The sequence below is a fragment of the Sturnira hondurensis genome, unplaced genomic scaffold (assembly GCF_014824575.4).
Source record: "Sturnira hondurensis isolate 20B ecotype Veracruz unplaced genomic scaffold, ASM1482457v3 Scaffold0009125, whole genome shotgun sequence".
NCBI lineage: Eukaryota > Metazoa > Chordata > Mammalia > Chiroptera > Phyllostomidae > Sturnira > Sturnira hondurensis.
In genome coordinates, this window is record NW_028081756.1 from 3,659,410 (window position 1) to 3,673,534 (window position 14,125).

A 14,125-nucleotide genomic window follows, 5' to 3' on the forward strand; every position below is an offset into this window, starting at 1 on the left:
GGGATCTGTCCTGCTCGACCCAGCTCCACTGTTGGCTCCGCCTCTTACCGTCCTGTTGAACGGTTCGTAGCTGTCGGACTTCCGTATAATTCCATTTTCTGTTCTTTGGGTGTGTCCTAGTTCTCCAAAATTTTTGTTGTAGTCAAACTTGGTTGTGGGAGAAGGCACAGTGTTTCCACCTATGCCTCCATCTTGGCGGAAGTCTGGTTTCTAGTTTTTTATTTCAAGTTCAAGTGGTTATAAACTTTAAGGATCTCTTCCTAACAATAACTATGAATTTCCTTACCCTATTATTCTTTTTTTTTTTAAGATTTTATTTATTTATCTTTAGAGGGGAAGGGAAGGAGAGGAGGAGAGAAACATCAATGTATGGTTGCCTCTCGTGTGTTCCCTGCTGGGAACTGGCCTGCAACCCAGGCATGTGCCCTGACTGGGAATCAAACCGCGATCGTGTGGTTTGCAGGCCCGCGCTCAATCCACTGAGCTACACCAGCCAGGGCCTTACCCTATTATTCTTACTTCATAGTTTTTGTCATAATAATCTTCTTCTTTAGTTTCCAAATCTGTCTTCTTAACTTGACTTCATATCATCTAGTCTAGTAGTATGAGTTAATTTTTTTCAAGAATTTTTTATATTACTTGCCCCAAGAAGGCTGATAACTATAGTCAAGTCACATAATCTCAGTTTCCTAATCTGAAATTTCTGTCTCACAGTAAGGGACAGATGAGAGATGGGGCAAAGTGCTCTCAGTCTTGTGTGGAAGCCCCTACTTGATGTAAAATACCATAACTGATGTGGAAATATACAGTATGATTTATTAAGTAAATGGACAAACAGATGTGTGGTAGCTATTAATGTAAATTAAGAAGAAAGTAAGGGCTAGGTAGAGGTATAAGTAGTTTTCTTATAAATGAAGCAAATAATACTGAAGAAAATAGGAAATCCATGAAAGATGAGGCTTTGTTTCTATAGTAAGAAGCAGACATTGCACTATGAAAGGTTTAAGGAATAGTGAGGACTGATGAGGTGCAGATGAAAAAAGGGATGTAATGAGGTGTCAGTTGATTGTCATGTTTAGCCTTTGCTTAATGCAAACAGTGCATTGCATGTCTGGGGTGAGAGATGAAGTAATGTGATGTTTTATTTTAGCAAGACAGCTCTGGAAGATGTTACCCAGTGAAAATGTAAGAGGAGGGAGGCAGAAAGGAGTCTAGTAATTGTCTTGGTGGCAGAGGAAAGGATCTAAGCAATGGCACTATCTGTGGAGTTGAAACACAAGGAGACAGGTGCAGAAGATATGGTATCACAAACTCTGAAGTGCCATATGTACAAGTCTGGGGTAGTAGTGTTTATTTCTTCTTTTTCCTTGTGCCCCTCTCACTATCCTGTCCTGTTGTTATTGGCATCTGGGGTTTTTGGGGACTCCCAAGATGGAAATTAAAGGAGTTCACCACAAAAAATATACTCAAGTGAGAGGTTTATTAAAAAGCTTGTGCACGTGAGGAGGGCAGCATCCATGGGAAGAAAGGAAGTGCTGCTGCCCCTGAACAAAGTTTGAGAAAATGTTTTAAAGAAATTGAGGCGGGAAGGATGCTATCTGTGTGGCATGTCTAAGTATGTAGAGGTGGGGACTTAGGTGACTCAGCGGTGGAGCTACGTGCCTCTTCATGCTTAGTATGTCTCATTAGCATGTTAAATCTCCACCCAGGGGTGTGTTTTTTAGGATTTAAATGAGGCAGAATTACTGAAAGAACAGTCTTTCTTGTCTAGTGCTTGTTTGTGAGCCAAGATAACAAAAGTTAAGCCTACCAAAGTAAATCTTGCAGACAGCAGTGTCCTTTAATCTAGCTGAGAAATGGCTGTAGGGAAAAGGGAAAGCAATGAGGCAATTAATGGTTTACTGGCTTCCTGCTAGGCTGGACCCAGGGAGTAGCCTGCTTATCTTGCTGTTTTTTCCATCGCAACACTTAGCCAACTCCCTAGAGAGGCCTGTGGTTTCAGCTTGTTCTATACATTGCAATGATTGCACACCTGTTTTGTTTTTGAGTGTTAATCTAAAATAAAAAGCCAATGTGAGGGACAATGAGCATTTGAGTTCCAAAAGGATAACTGTTCAGGAAGCACTGATTCATGCAGAAACCCAAATAGCATCCTGATGTTCTGATTAGGAGGCAAGACAAGGGGTGTTTATGAGAAAGGGAAAGAGAACAATTACATGAATAGAAGAGAGTTTCTATGGGTGTTAATAAGGTATAGGTATAGATAAGCTAGAACAGTGATGCTAATTCTTGACTTTCACTTTTAGTTGTAATCTCTGTTTCCTTGTTATCTTTGCAAACAGTTGGGATACAGTGATGCTTTGGGCCTAGTCCAAAGGTTATTTTGCCCAGTTTTACCACTCCAAAGGTTTGAGGAATAAGACATGCAAGGTGTTCCTCTGGGATAGCAGCTCTACTCCATTTTCAAGTGGTTCTGCTGTTATTTATCCTGAGGGTGTCATTTATTCTTCTTTTGGTAGGAAAAAGAGACTGTCCTTGAGGTACCACCTTTGCTGTTCAGCAATGAAGAAGAGGAGGCACAATTTGGAGTGAAACCTGTGGACAAGAAGGTTGAGAGTACCAAAGGATTGTCAGAATTTGGGAGCACTCATATGGTTGAGGAGTCAGAAAAGGTGGACTTTTTCTTTTTGTATATTCTATTTGTCTTGTGTTCTTGTAAAACACACACATGCATACACATATATGTGCCCTTACATTTTTCTACTACAGAAAATAAATGGCTCATTGCTTGCAAGTTTTGAAAACTCTGGAAAATATAAAGAAGAAAATCTCTGATCCCACCATTCAGGGAACCTTCAGTATTGTGCTTGCCTCTTAGTCTCTTTTCCAGGCTTGTGGCACGGTGAAGTGCTTCTCCCCGTTGTACATTATTATCATTTTGTGCTGGTGTCCATTTTGCACGTCTTTCTCCAGGGTATTCTTCTGCATCTTATTTTTCATATTGGTTTTTCTCTCTGCATGTCTGCTCTTTCTGCTGGCTTGTTCTCTTCTCTGTAGCATTTCTGTTAACCCTGATTCTCTTCCAGGTCCCATGTGTGCTTGAATTTAAATGACTGTCCTAAGAAGATTTTAGATTACTCTTCTTTTACATTTAATTGATGTTGGTGTGATTTTAAGTGAAATTTGTCTTCCAAAACATTAGCTTTCTTTTTCTGGATGATCTGTCGTTTCCTGTAGGAGAGGCTTGTAAATAAGGCTGGTAGCTGCATTTGGAAATCAGCAGTTGCTATTAGTCTCTGTATACCTTTTCTTCTTTTCTCACTTTACTTGTACTCTGTGTGTTCAACTGTTTAGGGTTAATCTCTCTTCTAGGGCCTATGTGTAGAACATTGCATATACTTTTCCTCTTGAGGTTCCTTGGGGCTGCAGTGATAACGTATTTTATTTGTGCCTGAGTCATTGTATAACATTCTCTTCCTGTGATTTCACTTTGCACCTTTTCTGTGTTCCTGTTGTCCCTGAGTTACTATAGTTACAGCACATTCCACACTTGCACTCTATAACTGCTTGTTGTACTGCTGTCTCCTTGCTTCAGTATAAACTCCTTGAGTATTGGGGCCAGGTTTGTTTTGTTCACAATTATAACCATTATATTACATTGCTCATGATAGTCATTTTTAAAATTACACATTTCTTCGAAGAAGCGTATTTTTTCATAGTTTAACCACTCTGAAATGAAGATGCACTTTATAGTCAGTGACATGTTTAATTGGATTTGTTTTTTTCTTTCTTGCTGATTGATACAGTAGTAATGGTTCTTAAAATCTATGGTAACTTACCTAAAATGTGGTACTTGTTGAATGACTAGAATAAATGCTTCATTTTAGGATTATTTTAGAGATTCTTACTGCACACAGCGTAAGCCTTCTACAATGTAAATGTCTGGTTTTTGTCAATTAGGTTTCTCCTTGAGACTTGTGTATTAGCTAAACATTAGGAAATAATAGGATCTAATCCCAATGATTGAATTTGTGTTATTTCTATGGTTTAGAAGTTTTTTATAGCTCTTGAACAACCTGTGTGCCTCAGAGTTAGTTATAACTGACATCTATCCCTTGGTAGGGAGGAAGGACTCACAGCTTTAAACTGATTGGGAAAATTGTATTTGGCTATAAATTATCTTTATAAGACTCTCTATTGGAGCAGCTGATCAAGAATTGGCCTCAATGTTTTATTATCTGAAAGTAGGTGTGATGAGCTGGAGTGTCCCAAAACATGCAAATGGAGCAATTACTAGATTAATGAGGAGTGTATTACTCCTCATTACTAGATTAATGAGAATTTGTATTTCCAGGTGTTACTTATTTTTTTCCTGCTGGTTTCCATTTTCAGGAAAAGCCTGTGACTGTGTCTGCTCAGAAAGTAGTCAAGCATTCTGATTTATTTTCTTCATTGCCTGGATTGGACAAAGGAGCCAAAAGTAGAACCAAAACTGTTCTTAGTTTATTCGATGAAGAAGAGGAGAAAACAGAAGATCACAACAGCATTCAGCCTCTAAAGAAAGAAGTAGGAAAGGTAAGCAAAAGGCTAATAGAGTCTGATTTCATGCTGTCAGTTCTGTCATGTGACTTGCTAAGTAAGAATTGAGGGTGCCAGTTTCTCTACTTCCTCACCAACATTTTTGCTGTATTTACTTCCAGTCTGTTACAGTATATGATTATGTACTGTGATATTTTTAGTTATGAAAATTTTAACCTTAATTTCTGGTTTTCATGTATAATCAGTACTAATAATTATTAGTTAATTTTTCATGTGACCCATTTTGTCAGGAGTGAGTTGTTTTAATTTGTGGATGTAAAGAAATGGGAGGAATTTTAGAATGTCAAGTCTGGCCACTAAAATATCAAGTTAAGTAATGTAAATAGTAACTTTCAAATGTCAGGTATCTTAGCAAACAAAAATAACTTGTTTGGAATCTGAAGGCTATGGAATAGTAGGTAGATGGACATGGGGGAAGGTTGACTGCTTACACCTGTGCCAAGTCTTTGGCCTAAGATGCTAACAGGTTAAGAATATATACTTGACCATTCTGTATAGTTTTTTGTATTAAGTCAGCATCTGTGTCTTCGCTTGGAAAATGTGATGGAGAGAACTTATTTAATTTTTGTGTTTTCACCCCTAAAATGTTTCTCATTATGGTTCTAATGATTGTTTTTTAAGTAAACAGTTCAGGTACTACACAAGGGTCAAAAGAAGATCTTTCCAGATTATGTATGTTATCTGTATTTATATATTCTCAACTATTTTTGGTAGATGTATGTATTCTATTACATGATTGTGTTATTGCCTTTCTGATTGGCACTTACACTGTGCCCAACCTTGCCTTTAGCTACTGTAACCAGAGCCACAAGGAGGTATCTTTGTTGTTCCATTGTTGTAGCCGTGTATGGTTTCATTGAGATAAATCTTTAGAAATCTGAACACACATGTACTTCCCTCGTTTTTCCCAGAGTCCTGTTCCTGATGCCTGCCCCAAGAGCACAGGTGTCTTTCAGGATGAAGAGCTCCTTTTTAGTCACAAGCTTCAGAAGGACAATGACCCAGATGTTGATCTTTTCTCCAGTACCAAAAATACCAGGGTTAGTTCCAAATGGTTCTCCACATCACGGCCTTGTTATTTCATTACATACTATCTAAGCAACTCATCTAGTTCTCTTTGTACGTTGTTTTGGTTTGGGCTATTGAATTTGAGTATTGTCTGTTCTAGTTATTAGAGCCAAGTGTTGGGAGCCTTTTTGGGGATGATGAAGATGATGACCTTTTCAGTTCTGCCAAATCCCAGCCTCTGGTACCAGCCTTTTGTTCTCAATACTGGGGTGTGTGGGAATGCTTTTGGGAAAATAAATTAATGTCTAGTTACATGAATAAAAAATACAGAATTGCAGGGCTTACTTATCAATGAATTTCAGATAACATGCTGATGAAAGTGTTTGTGTTGTCCTCCTTTCATGTTCCCTAGCTAATATCAAAACATTAGCTAACCGAGGCTCTTTCAGTACAAATTTGTCTGATTTTTAAGTTATTGTAAGGTCAGTGCATATAATACAGTTACTAAATATTCATGCTTTTCAGGCGCAGTGCTTTAAATTTAAGTGTTAGCCTGTGTGTGTTATTTTTTCTCTGTCCCAGCAGATATTGTAAGTACTCTGTTTTCTTTTTATCACAGAGAGGACTTTTAAGAAAGTCACAGTCTTTACAGTTTTATTTTTGAAATGCCACTTTGAGTTAGTTCAGCCTTCACTTGAAAAATGACTTTTAAAACTCAGAACTGAGATTATTTTATTGCATTATGACTTTTCTTTAAAATGTCTATGATACTCGACAGACTTCTGGTATTCTTTTTCATTTGAAGGTAGCAGAAAAGAAGAGGGTAGTGAAAAAAGACCACTCTGTTTGCTCTTTCAAGAACCAGAAACAGCCTGAACCCACTCAAGGTATCAAAGAAAAAAGCATATGGAAACCGGAAACCCCTCAGGTTAGAACTGATCTCAAAGGACTTTGAGTTCTTGTTTTCATCCCGGTACAGATTAATTTCATTACACTGACTCAAGTAATTTAGAATTCTCTGAACTGAGGAAGTAGCACCTAGCACTACTTCTCTTTCTTAATTGTATTTTAAAATCTCTGCTCATCTCTCTTCTCATTCCACCTTCCAGTCTCATGAATCTATACTTACCATTATTATTTTTGTAATGCCTCCAAATTCTGGTCCAAGATAGAGGTAAAGTGGGTTGAGGAATCTTTTTTCCATTAGAAGCTTCATTTCTCCCTTTGGGCTACCCTGGAGTAGAATTACATTTAAATAAAATATGTATCACATACAATTTCTTTCTTCCCTTTTCATGTAACTACTTCTGAGATCATTGCTGTTAGGTATCTGTCCTCATCAGTCTTGTCTATGGAGGGCCTACTGAGAGTAGGCGAGGACTGAAGAGGAAATTTCCTTCTGGCTTGTAGTTGTCTCAAGGTGTCTCACTGAGGCCTCAGCATCCTAAGCCGTGAAACAAGTCGCTAGGACTAGCGTATCTCCAGTGACTTGTCTTCAAGTTTCAGCTGCTTTTGCTCGTAGAACCAGTGCATTTGTTAGGCTGTACATGAATTTCTATGTGCTTCATAGTATTTGCTTTGTGGATAACTAGCATGTTAATTTTGCCAGTTGATCAGTTTTGAAGCTCTGGTATACCATAATTCTCTTGAATCTTATTCATGATGTCTGTCTCCCTTTACTCCATGTACAGACTGACAGCCTTCCACTTAACACAGTGGGTGAGGAGGTATAAGAAAGGTAATTTTAGTGAAATGTTTTGAGACCCCAGGAGAGATTTGAATGCATTTCCCATTAGAGAATCACAGAAAGTGATAGTTTAGCTCCCTCACAGTCATAAGTATAACCCAAGAGACACTATTCTTTCTATTACTTTAATGGATTTTTAATTGAATGTAATTTTATACAGGACTCAACAGGTCCCGCTTCATTTAAAACCAAAGAGCCAGCCCCTCGGACTTGGAAAATACAAGTAATTATAACATATCTGGAATCTTCATTGCCTGCCTTGTGGCATCTGTACACTTTTCTGGATTTTTACTTGTTACCTGCTGCCAGTGTTTTCTCATTTCTTCCCTACCCTCCAGTGTTGCTTCTTGTATGCTGCATCTGTAACATCTGTTCTTTGGCCCAGGTGGTGGGCACAGGTGTATAAACCCCTGTTTTAATTCTAAGACATGCTGAGGAGACTGACCTGTATTTTTCCTTTCATATTATTCATTATGTACACCAAGTCTCTCGTGATATGTCACAGTAATAGTAATAGACTTCTGTGTTTAAGAAAATACGCACAGTAAGTTTTATTTTTCTTCTTTAGGCAAATTTAGCGATTAACCCTGCAGCCTTGCTGCCTGCAGCAGCTCCTCAGATCTCTGGAAAGAATCCTGTTCTGTCAGAATTGGGTTTTCCTTCATCTCAACTTGGGAGAATCCAGAGTCTGGAAAGTATACACACTCTTCCTGGGAGTGGGGAAACCGGCGTGAGTTTTGATCTTCCAGCTCAGGCTGACACTTTACACAGTGCAAACAAGGTGATGATGCCCCCTTTACTTGGTTGTTTTTTTTTTTTAGCCAGAACAACTTGTATGTTTCTTTCTAGTTCATTACTTATGTACAATAGGCCAACTTTCCATTTGAAAGAGGTACTCATCCTTCCTTTATTCTCTGTACCCTTCTTCCACCTCCCTAATTCTATGTCCATTTTTCTATGGCCCTCATTTGTTACATTTACATTCTGCTCAGTAGCCACAGCAAAATAGTCAGCTTCCTTCTCTAGAAAGTCTTAGCTGATATCTGAGTAAGCAACAGTGCCTAGGATAATCCTGGCAGGTACATTCATTTCAGGTATTTCCAAACCTATTTTTCTTGTGAAAAATAAAACATCCTTCCTTTTGTTATGTTTTTTAGCTTTTATTTTAGTTTATTTTATTATTGGCTACTTCTTAAAATTACTTGTTAAATTTCCTTGAAATAGTCACTGTCAGGTACTTTGCCTACAGTAGCTTGTACCTTCTCAAAATTACTTGATATTTTAGAAAATACCACAAATACTTCATTATCCCAATAAGTGACATACTTTGAGGTTATATTAAGAGTTCTGATTTCTAAGCAAGAGTGTTTATATGAAATAGTTATCATTTGAATTTCCTGTCTGTTGATTTGAAGAAAAGATTGCCTTGGATTACCTTTCTTTCTTTATTGTGCTATCTCCCTTTTCCTGAAGTGTGATTTTAGGCTAGTCCCTAGTAAAGGTTAGTACCAGAATTTCTTCTGTTCTTTCTTGTTTTGAAATATATCCACATTTAAATTGAGGCCAAAGTAGGGAGCAGGGAGGTTTAGGGGACACAGAACCACCAACATTTCTACTGCAGGTTCCAGTGGCAGATGAAGCTTTTGTATGAAACTGAATAGAAATTGTCCTCAGAAGACTAAAAAATGGAAAATACTAAAGGATTAAAATGATTTAGTTTTGGAGTACTAAGAGCTATTAAACTTCTTTGGAAATCTTAAAAAATAACCTCTTCTGTGTCTTAGATAGTATCTTAATTGAGATAGATCTGATAATCTTGAAGTATTTTGAGTGGCTGGTTATTTGCTATGTTAGCTTCAGACAGTTTTGTTTTTTTTTTAAGTTAGTAGATCAACATGTGGTCTTTTTGTTATTGCAGAGCCGGGTCAAAGTAAGAGGGAAGCGTAGGCCTCAGACCCGTGCAGCTCGGCGGTTGGCTGCCCAGGAGTCCAGTGAGGCTGAGGACATGAGTCTTCACAGAGGATCCATTGCACAATTGGCAGATGGCACCATTTCACCAGATGGGTATCAGCCACAGCCCAGGGCAGCTGGTGGAAAAGAGAGCTCGGAGGAAGCCCTGTCTGCTGCCACTTTGACTTGGACAGGTGGTCTGGTTCTTGGAGTGGACAGAAACCCTTCAGGGAAATCTGTGGGTCATCCTCTTGGGGATGACCTTTTTCATTCTAGAGATATCTTTTCCAAAGACACTGAGTCTCAGCCCATGGGGAGAAGAAAAGCCAAGGCAAAGGCTGCAGAGGACCCAGCCAACCCACTAGGGGGAAATAAAGAAAAGAGCCCCATGTTTCCTGCTCTAGGTGAGGCAGGTAGTGATGATGATCTCTTTCAATCTGTTAAACCAAAACCAGCAAAGAAAACAAATCCCTTCCCTCTCCTGGAAGGTGAGGATTATCTCTTTCCAGGTCAGAAAGGCAAGAGGAATGAATCAAAATTCAGTGGTCAGCAAGTTGTCATCTCAGAAGCACAAGGTATTTTTGAGGTAATAGGATTTAACAGTATGTTTTTGTGCCTAGTCCTTTATGAAGGAAAATACCACTTGGTGCATTAGATCCATAAATTACATTAGGCTGGTTTGTTGCTGCCCAGTATCTACTTGCTTAGTAATTATAATTAGGTTCCTTAATGAAAAATAGTTGTTTTGTTTCATATACATGGTAATTGCTGGCTGGACATAACTATTCATACAGATCTTGATTTTTAGAGTTTATCAAAACATTGCTTCAGTCAGCTTCCTTGATGTGACACTGCATGGTATATATAAAGCAGTATAAGTACAGCTTAAATGTGTAACCTCTGGTTCTTAGGCAAACAGGCCCTAGCTGATTATTGAGCACAAGCTACACGGCCTTCCATGGAACTCTCTAGGCAGGTTTATAGAGTGTCCGGGTACTGGGGACACAAGGTGAACTAGGACCAGTGCTCTGCTCCTTAGCACTCTCAGGGAGGGAAATTGGATACAGATAGGGCAACAGATAAATAAGATGCTTTCAGAAAATGTTAATGTCTTAAGACAATGCAGGACAGTGGTTCAGAGTGATGGGTAGGTGTAAGAGGCTCTTTTTCAGGTAGGATGGGTAGAGCAGGCCTCTGTATAGAGTTGGCATTTGAGCTGGGACTAGAAGAATGAGAAGGACCAGGTCAGGCAGAAATCCAGCAGAGGGGGTAGGTCATGTGCCTGTTCCAGAACACTGGCAGTTTGCATTTCTATATATTGTTGAACTACTAAAAAGTAGTTTTTGATTTAATACTGTTTTGCTTGTTTTTTGCTTTAACAAGGATGATATATTTGCTACAGAAGCAATTAAAGCCTCACAAAAAACAAGAGAGAAGGAAAGAACATTTGAACCTAACTTATTTGATGATAACATTGATATCTTTGCTGACCTAACTGTAAAACCAAAAGAAAAATACAAGAAGAAAGTGGAAGCTAAGTCTATATTTGATGATGATATGGGTAAGTTTGGTTTTCTACACATGACATAAGGAGTATTATTATCATTCAATGACTTGGCTCTTTGTCTTGGCCTTTTCCTGGAAAATGTTCCCCAGTGGGCTTCCTTTAGCTTGCTATGTAATCCTGAGTTAGACTGAAGGTGGATAAGTAAATAGACTAGTTATTTTGATGAAGTAGCTTTTTGGTATTATGGACATCAGGTATTTGAAGGAGTCCAGAATATGACCTTTTAACCTTACTACTATATAATTTAACTTTTACCTTACTATTCCTCTTACCAATTACCCATGACAAATCTGAACACTCTGGTGTATGGAAGGAGGCTCAGAACTGCACCACATGCTGAAGTTGACAGAGGTTGCTGCCTCAGGTGTGATGCAGTTGTTGAGTCAGAGTTCTTGCTAGAGAGTGGGCATCAATGTTCAGAGAATGGAGGGCAGTTCAGGAGAACAAGACTAAATAGGAAAGCAGGTTATAACTCAGATTTTACATCTCACCAAAGATTTTCTGTGTGTGTAAATGTGTTCATTTTCACTCCATTGTATTACATCTACTTTGTAAGTAGACATGCCAAATGCCTTATAACCCTAAATGTAGGGCTTCTGAAACATCTTGTGTGTTAGAAGATAAGATTGGGCTAAAGCCAGATATACATTTCCTACGCCATCCCCTCTCCAGGTCTAAACTTTGGGGTTACCTTGTAGAAAGCTGGGACTGCAGTGATACACTGGGTCCATTCCCCAAGCTAGCTGTGAGCTCCGTCACTCTCTGCTTTCCACCACATGGAGTGTAGAAGAGATTTTCATTTCTTCTATTATAAATGATGTGATACAAACCTGATGTGTAGTAGACTAATACTATCCAGAAAATGTAAAAAGTGAAAAACAAACCCTGGAGATAACCATTAATGAGAGTTAGGTTGTATTTTTTCAGATATGGTGATATTGTTATAGGTTTTTATACTTATTTTTTCCAAAATATAAAGAATATTTATATTTTTATACTTATATTTTTCCAAAATATAAAGAATATACTTTACTGCTATTCCTTTTAGTCACTTAAATGTCATGTTATGTCAGTAGAGATCTGCTTGCCTGTTTTTTACTGGTTGTTAGTATTGCTTTGTATTTAGCTCTTAGCCTATTGAGGGTGATCTAGATTGTTTCTAAGTTTTCTCTATTGTAAATGCCATTGTATTTAACATTTATATATAGTATGTATATTCACACATGCTAAAATCTCTGTAGGATAGAATTTTACCAGTAACATTACTGGGTTAGTAAAAATAACTGAATAAGATGAGTCATAAAACAGCTAGAGTCAGTGAAACACTAAACACAATGTAGTCATAAACACTTAACATTTTTAGGATTGGAATGCCTCAAATAGATGCATTTATTCTGAAAAAGATGACTCCTATGTTGGATTTCCTTTTGCTTATTTTTATTGCCCTTTTAAAATTCATTGGGGAAAGAATGTAGAAGTAAGTGCAATGTACATTACATTACAGTAAGTGTAATCTACACTTACTGTAATGTACAGTAAAGTTAGTAGCTGGATCAGAGATGCAGTTATCCTTCCCTTTTTCCTGTCCCACATGTGTGCACATACACTTTAATAGCTGAGAAAACAAGTCATAGTTTTTGAAGAGAACATGTGACTTGTATGTGGTCATAAAACTTAATTAGTAGCAGAGCCAGGATCAGTATCTAAGAGGCTTGACTCTGTCTTTGTGTTTTTAGGTATCCGAAATATTACCAGACTTGAGTTTTGGCTGGTTTGTGTAGATGTGCATTAAAAGCTTTTTTTTTCTTGCCTATTTAGCAACTTTTCTTCTTTCTTTTTAAAGATGATATCTTCTCTTCTGGTATCCAGGCTAAGACAACCAAACCAAAAAATCGATCTTCACAGGCAGAACCCAAACCAAGATCTGAACAGAAGGTGGCCAACATATTTGATGATCCTTTGAATGCCTTTGGAGGCCCGTAGAGCATACAGGGTATCACATCTCACTCTTCAGCTATGTCCTTGAGTTAAATACTGCTGTCTTACATGTTCATTTTCTTAACTGAATTATAAAAAGCAAATACTGAAACAGCATACTCACCTCTTACCAAATGCACTTAGTATTTTTCTTCACTGGTTTTAATCATGCTTAATACAGCAAAACAAGAAATAAATGTTTCACAGTGGTTTTTTTTAATTAAAAACTATAATTAGCCTTGGTAAAGCCACAATATGATTCAGGTATATTAGAGAAGAAATCTCTTTGTGCCTTTCATGGGTGGTCACGGAATCCTAGAGATACCAAGCAAATGCTAGAATCATGACCAGGAGTCTTCTGTTTAAGTGGATGGGAGCCCTATCTTAGTCAGAGCTTGGTCAGATGATAGAGGAAGAGGGTGAGAGATTTATCTACTTCATGAATCTTTGCAGTAGGAGAGAAGGTTTCCATTGATTCCACTGAGGTTTCCTTTCATGCCTCCATAAGTCCACTAAAGAAAGGTTTGACAAACTGTGGCACTTCATTATCAGTTTTTGAAAAGAGAGTTTTCCTTTTCTTTTTTTTTTTTTTAAGTTTATTGATTTTATAAAAAAGAGGACGGGAACGAGAGAGGGAAAGAAACAAACAAACATTGATTTCTTGTCCCACTTACCATATTTTGCTGTGTATAATGTGTACTCCTTTGCCTAAATATTTGAGGGGAAAATAAGGATCCTATTATACATGAGTAGTGCTAATTCCTTATCTATATAAATGTGTTTATTCTCTTATTTATGCTTATATGTTAAAGTGTAACTCTAGAAAGCAATAATGGTATCTGTATGCAAAATAATACCCTGGAATACAATAATAGGTTTTATTGAACTTACGATGAACTTGCAACAAAAGCAGTTTTGGCCAACGATTCAATGACATGAAATGAATGGCAACGTATTGTTATCCACAGAGTAAGATAGATGATGCCAATTGTTATCCACTTGATAAGATAGGTGATGCCGACTTTATTACCATAGGGTAAACAGTGCGACATTTAGTTGGGAGAAACTCTTGGAAAATCCCTTGGAAAATGTCAAAATGGTTTTTGTACACTGCAAGCTTTAAGCCAAAAGTTATTAAAATATGCTAAAAAGCATGGCACCAATGCTTCAGAGAGACACTTTGGACCTCCTCCCCCAGAGAGTGTCATCAGATTGTGGAGGCAACATGAAATAAAGCTTCTTCAGGTGCCAGGACAGAAGGCAATGTGAGGAAATCC

The 14,125-nt window shown here is 37.9% G+C and overlaps 1 protein-coding gene across 11 annotated transcripts in view; it reads left to right on the top strand.

The window, feature by feature from the left end:
* The window catches only part of LOC118994137 (WASH complex subunit 2C), a 77,380-nt gene extending 63,999 nt beyond the window's left edge, over nt 1–13,381 (top strand). For 6 of the 11 annotated variants that reach the window (XM_037056696.1, XM_037056695.1, XM_037056700.1 and 3 more), the window contains 10 exons: nt 2,520–2,672; nt 4,393–4,575; nt 5,511–5,639; nt 5,768–5,848; nt 6,413–6,535; nt 7,515–7,577; nt 7,923–8,135; nt 9,273–9,890; nt 10,688–10,865; nt 12,715–13,381. In XM_037056696.1, coding sequence (XP_036912591.1) covers nt 2,520–2,672; nt 4,393–4,575; nt 5,511–5,639; nt 5,768–5,848; nt 6,413–6,535; nt 7,515–7,577; nt 7,923–8,135; nt 9,273–9,890; nt 10,688–10,865; nt 12,715–12,854 — 1,881 coding nt within the window. In that variant the 3' untranslated portion in view covers nt 12,855–13,381. The remainder of the gene's footprint in view (nt 1–2,519; nt 2,673–4,392; nt 4,576–5,510; nt 5,640–5,767; nt 5,849–6,412; nt 6,536–7,514; nt 7,578–7,922; nt 8,136–9,272; nt 9,891–10,687; nt 10,866–12,714) is intronic. The other 5 variants (XM_037056697.1, XM_037056703.1, XM_037056702.1 and 2 more) reach the window with 3 other exon arrangements.
* Nucleotides 13,382–14,125: the final 744 nt, after the last annotated feature.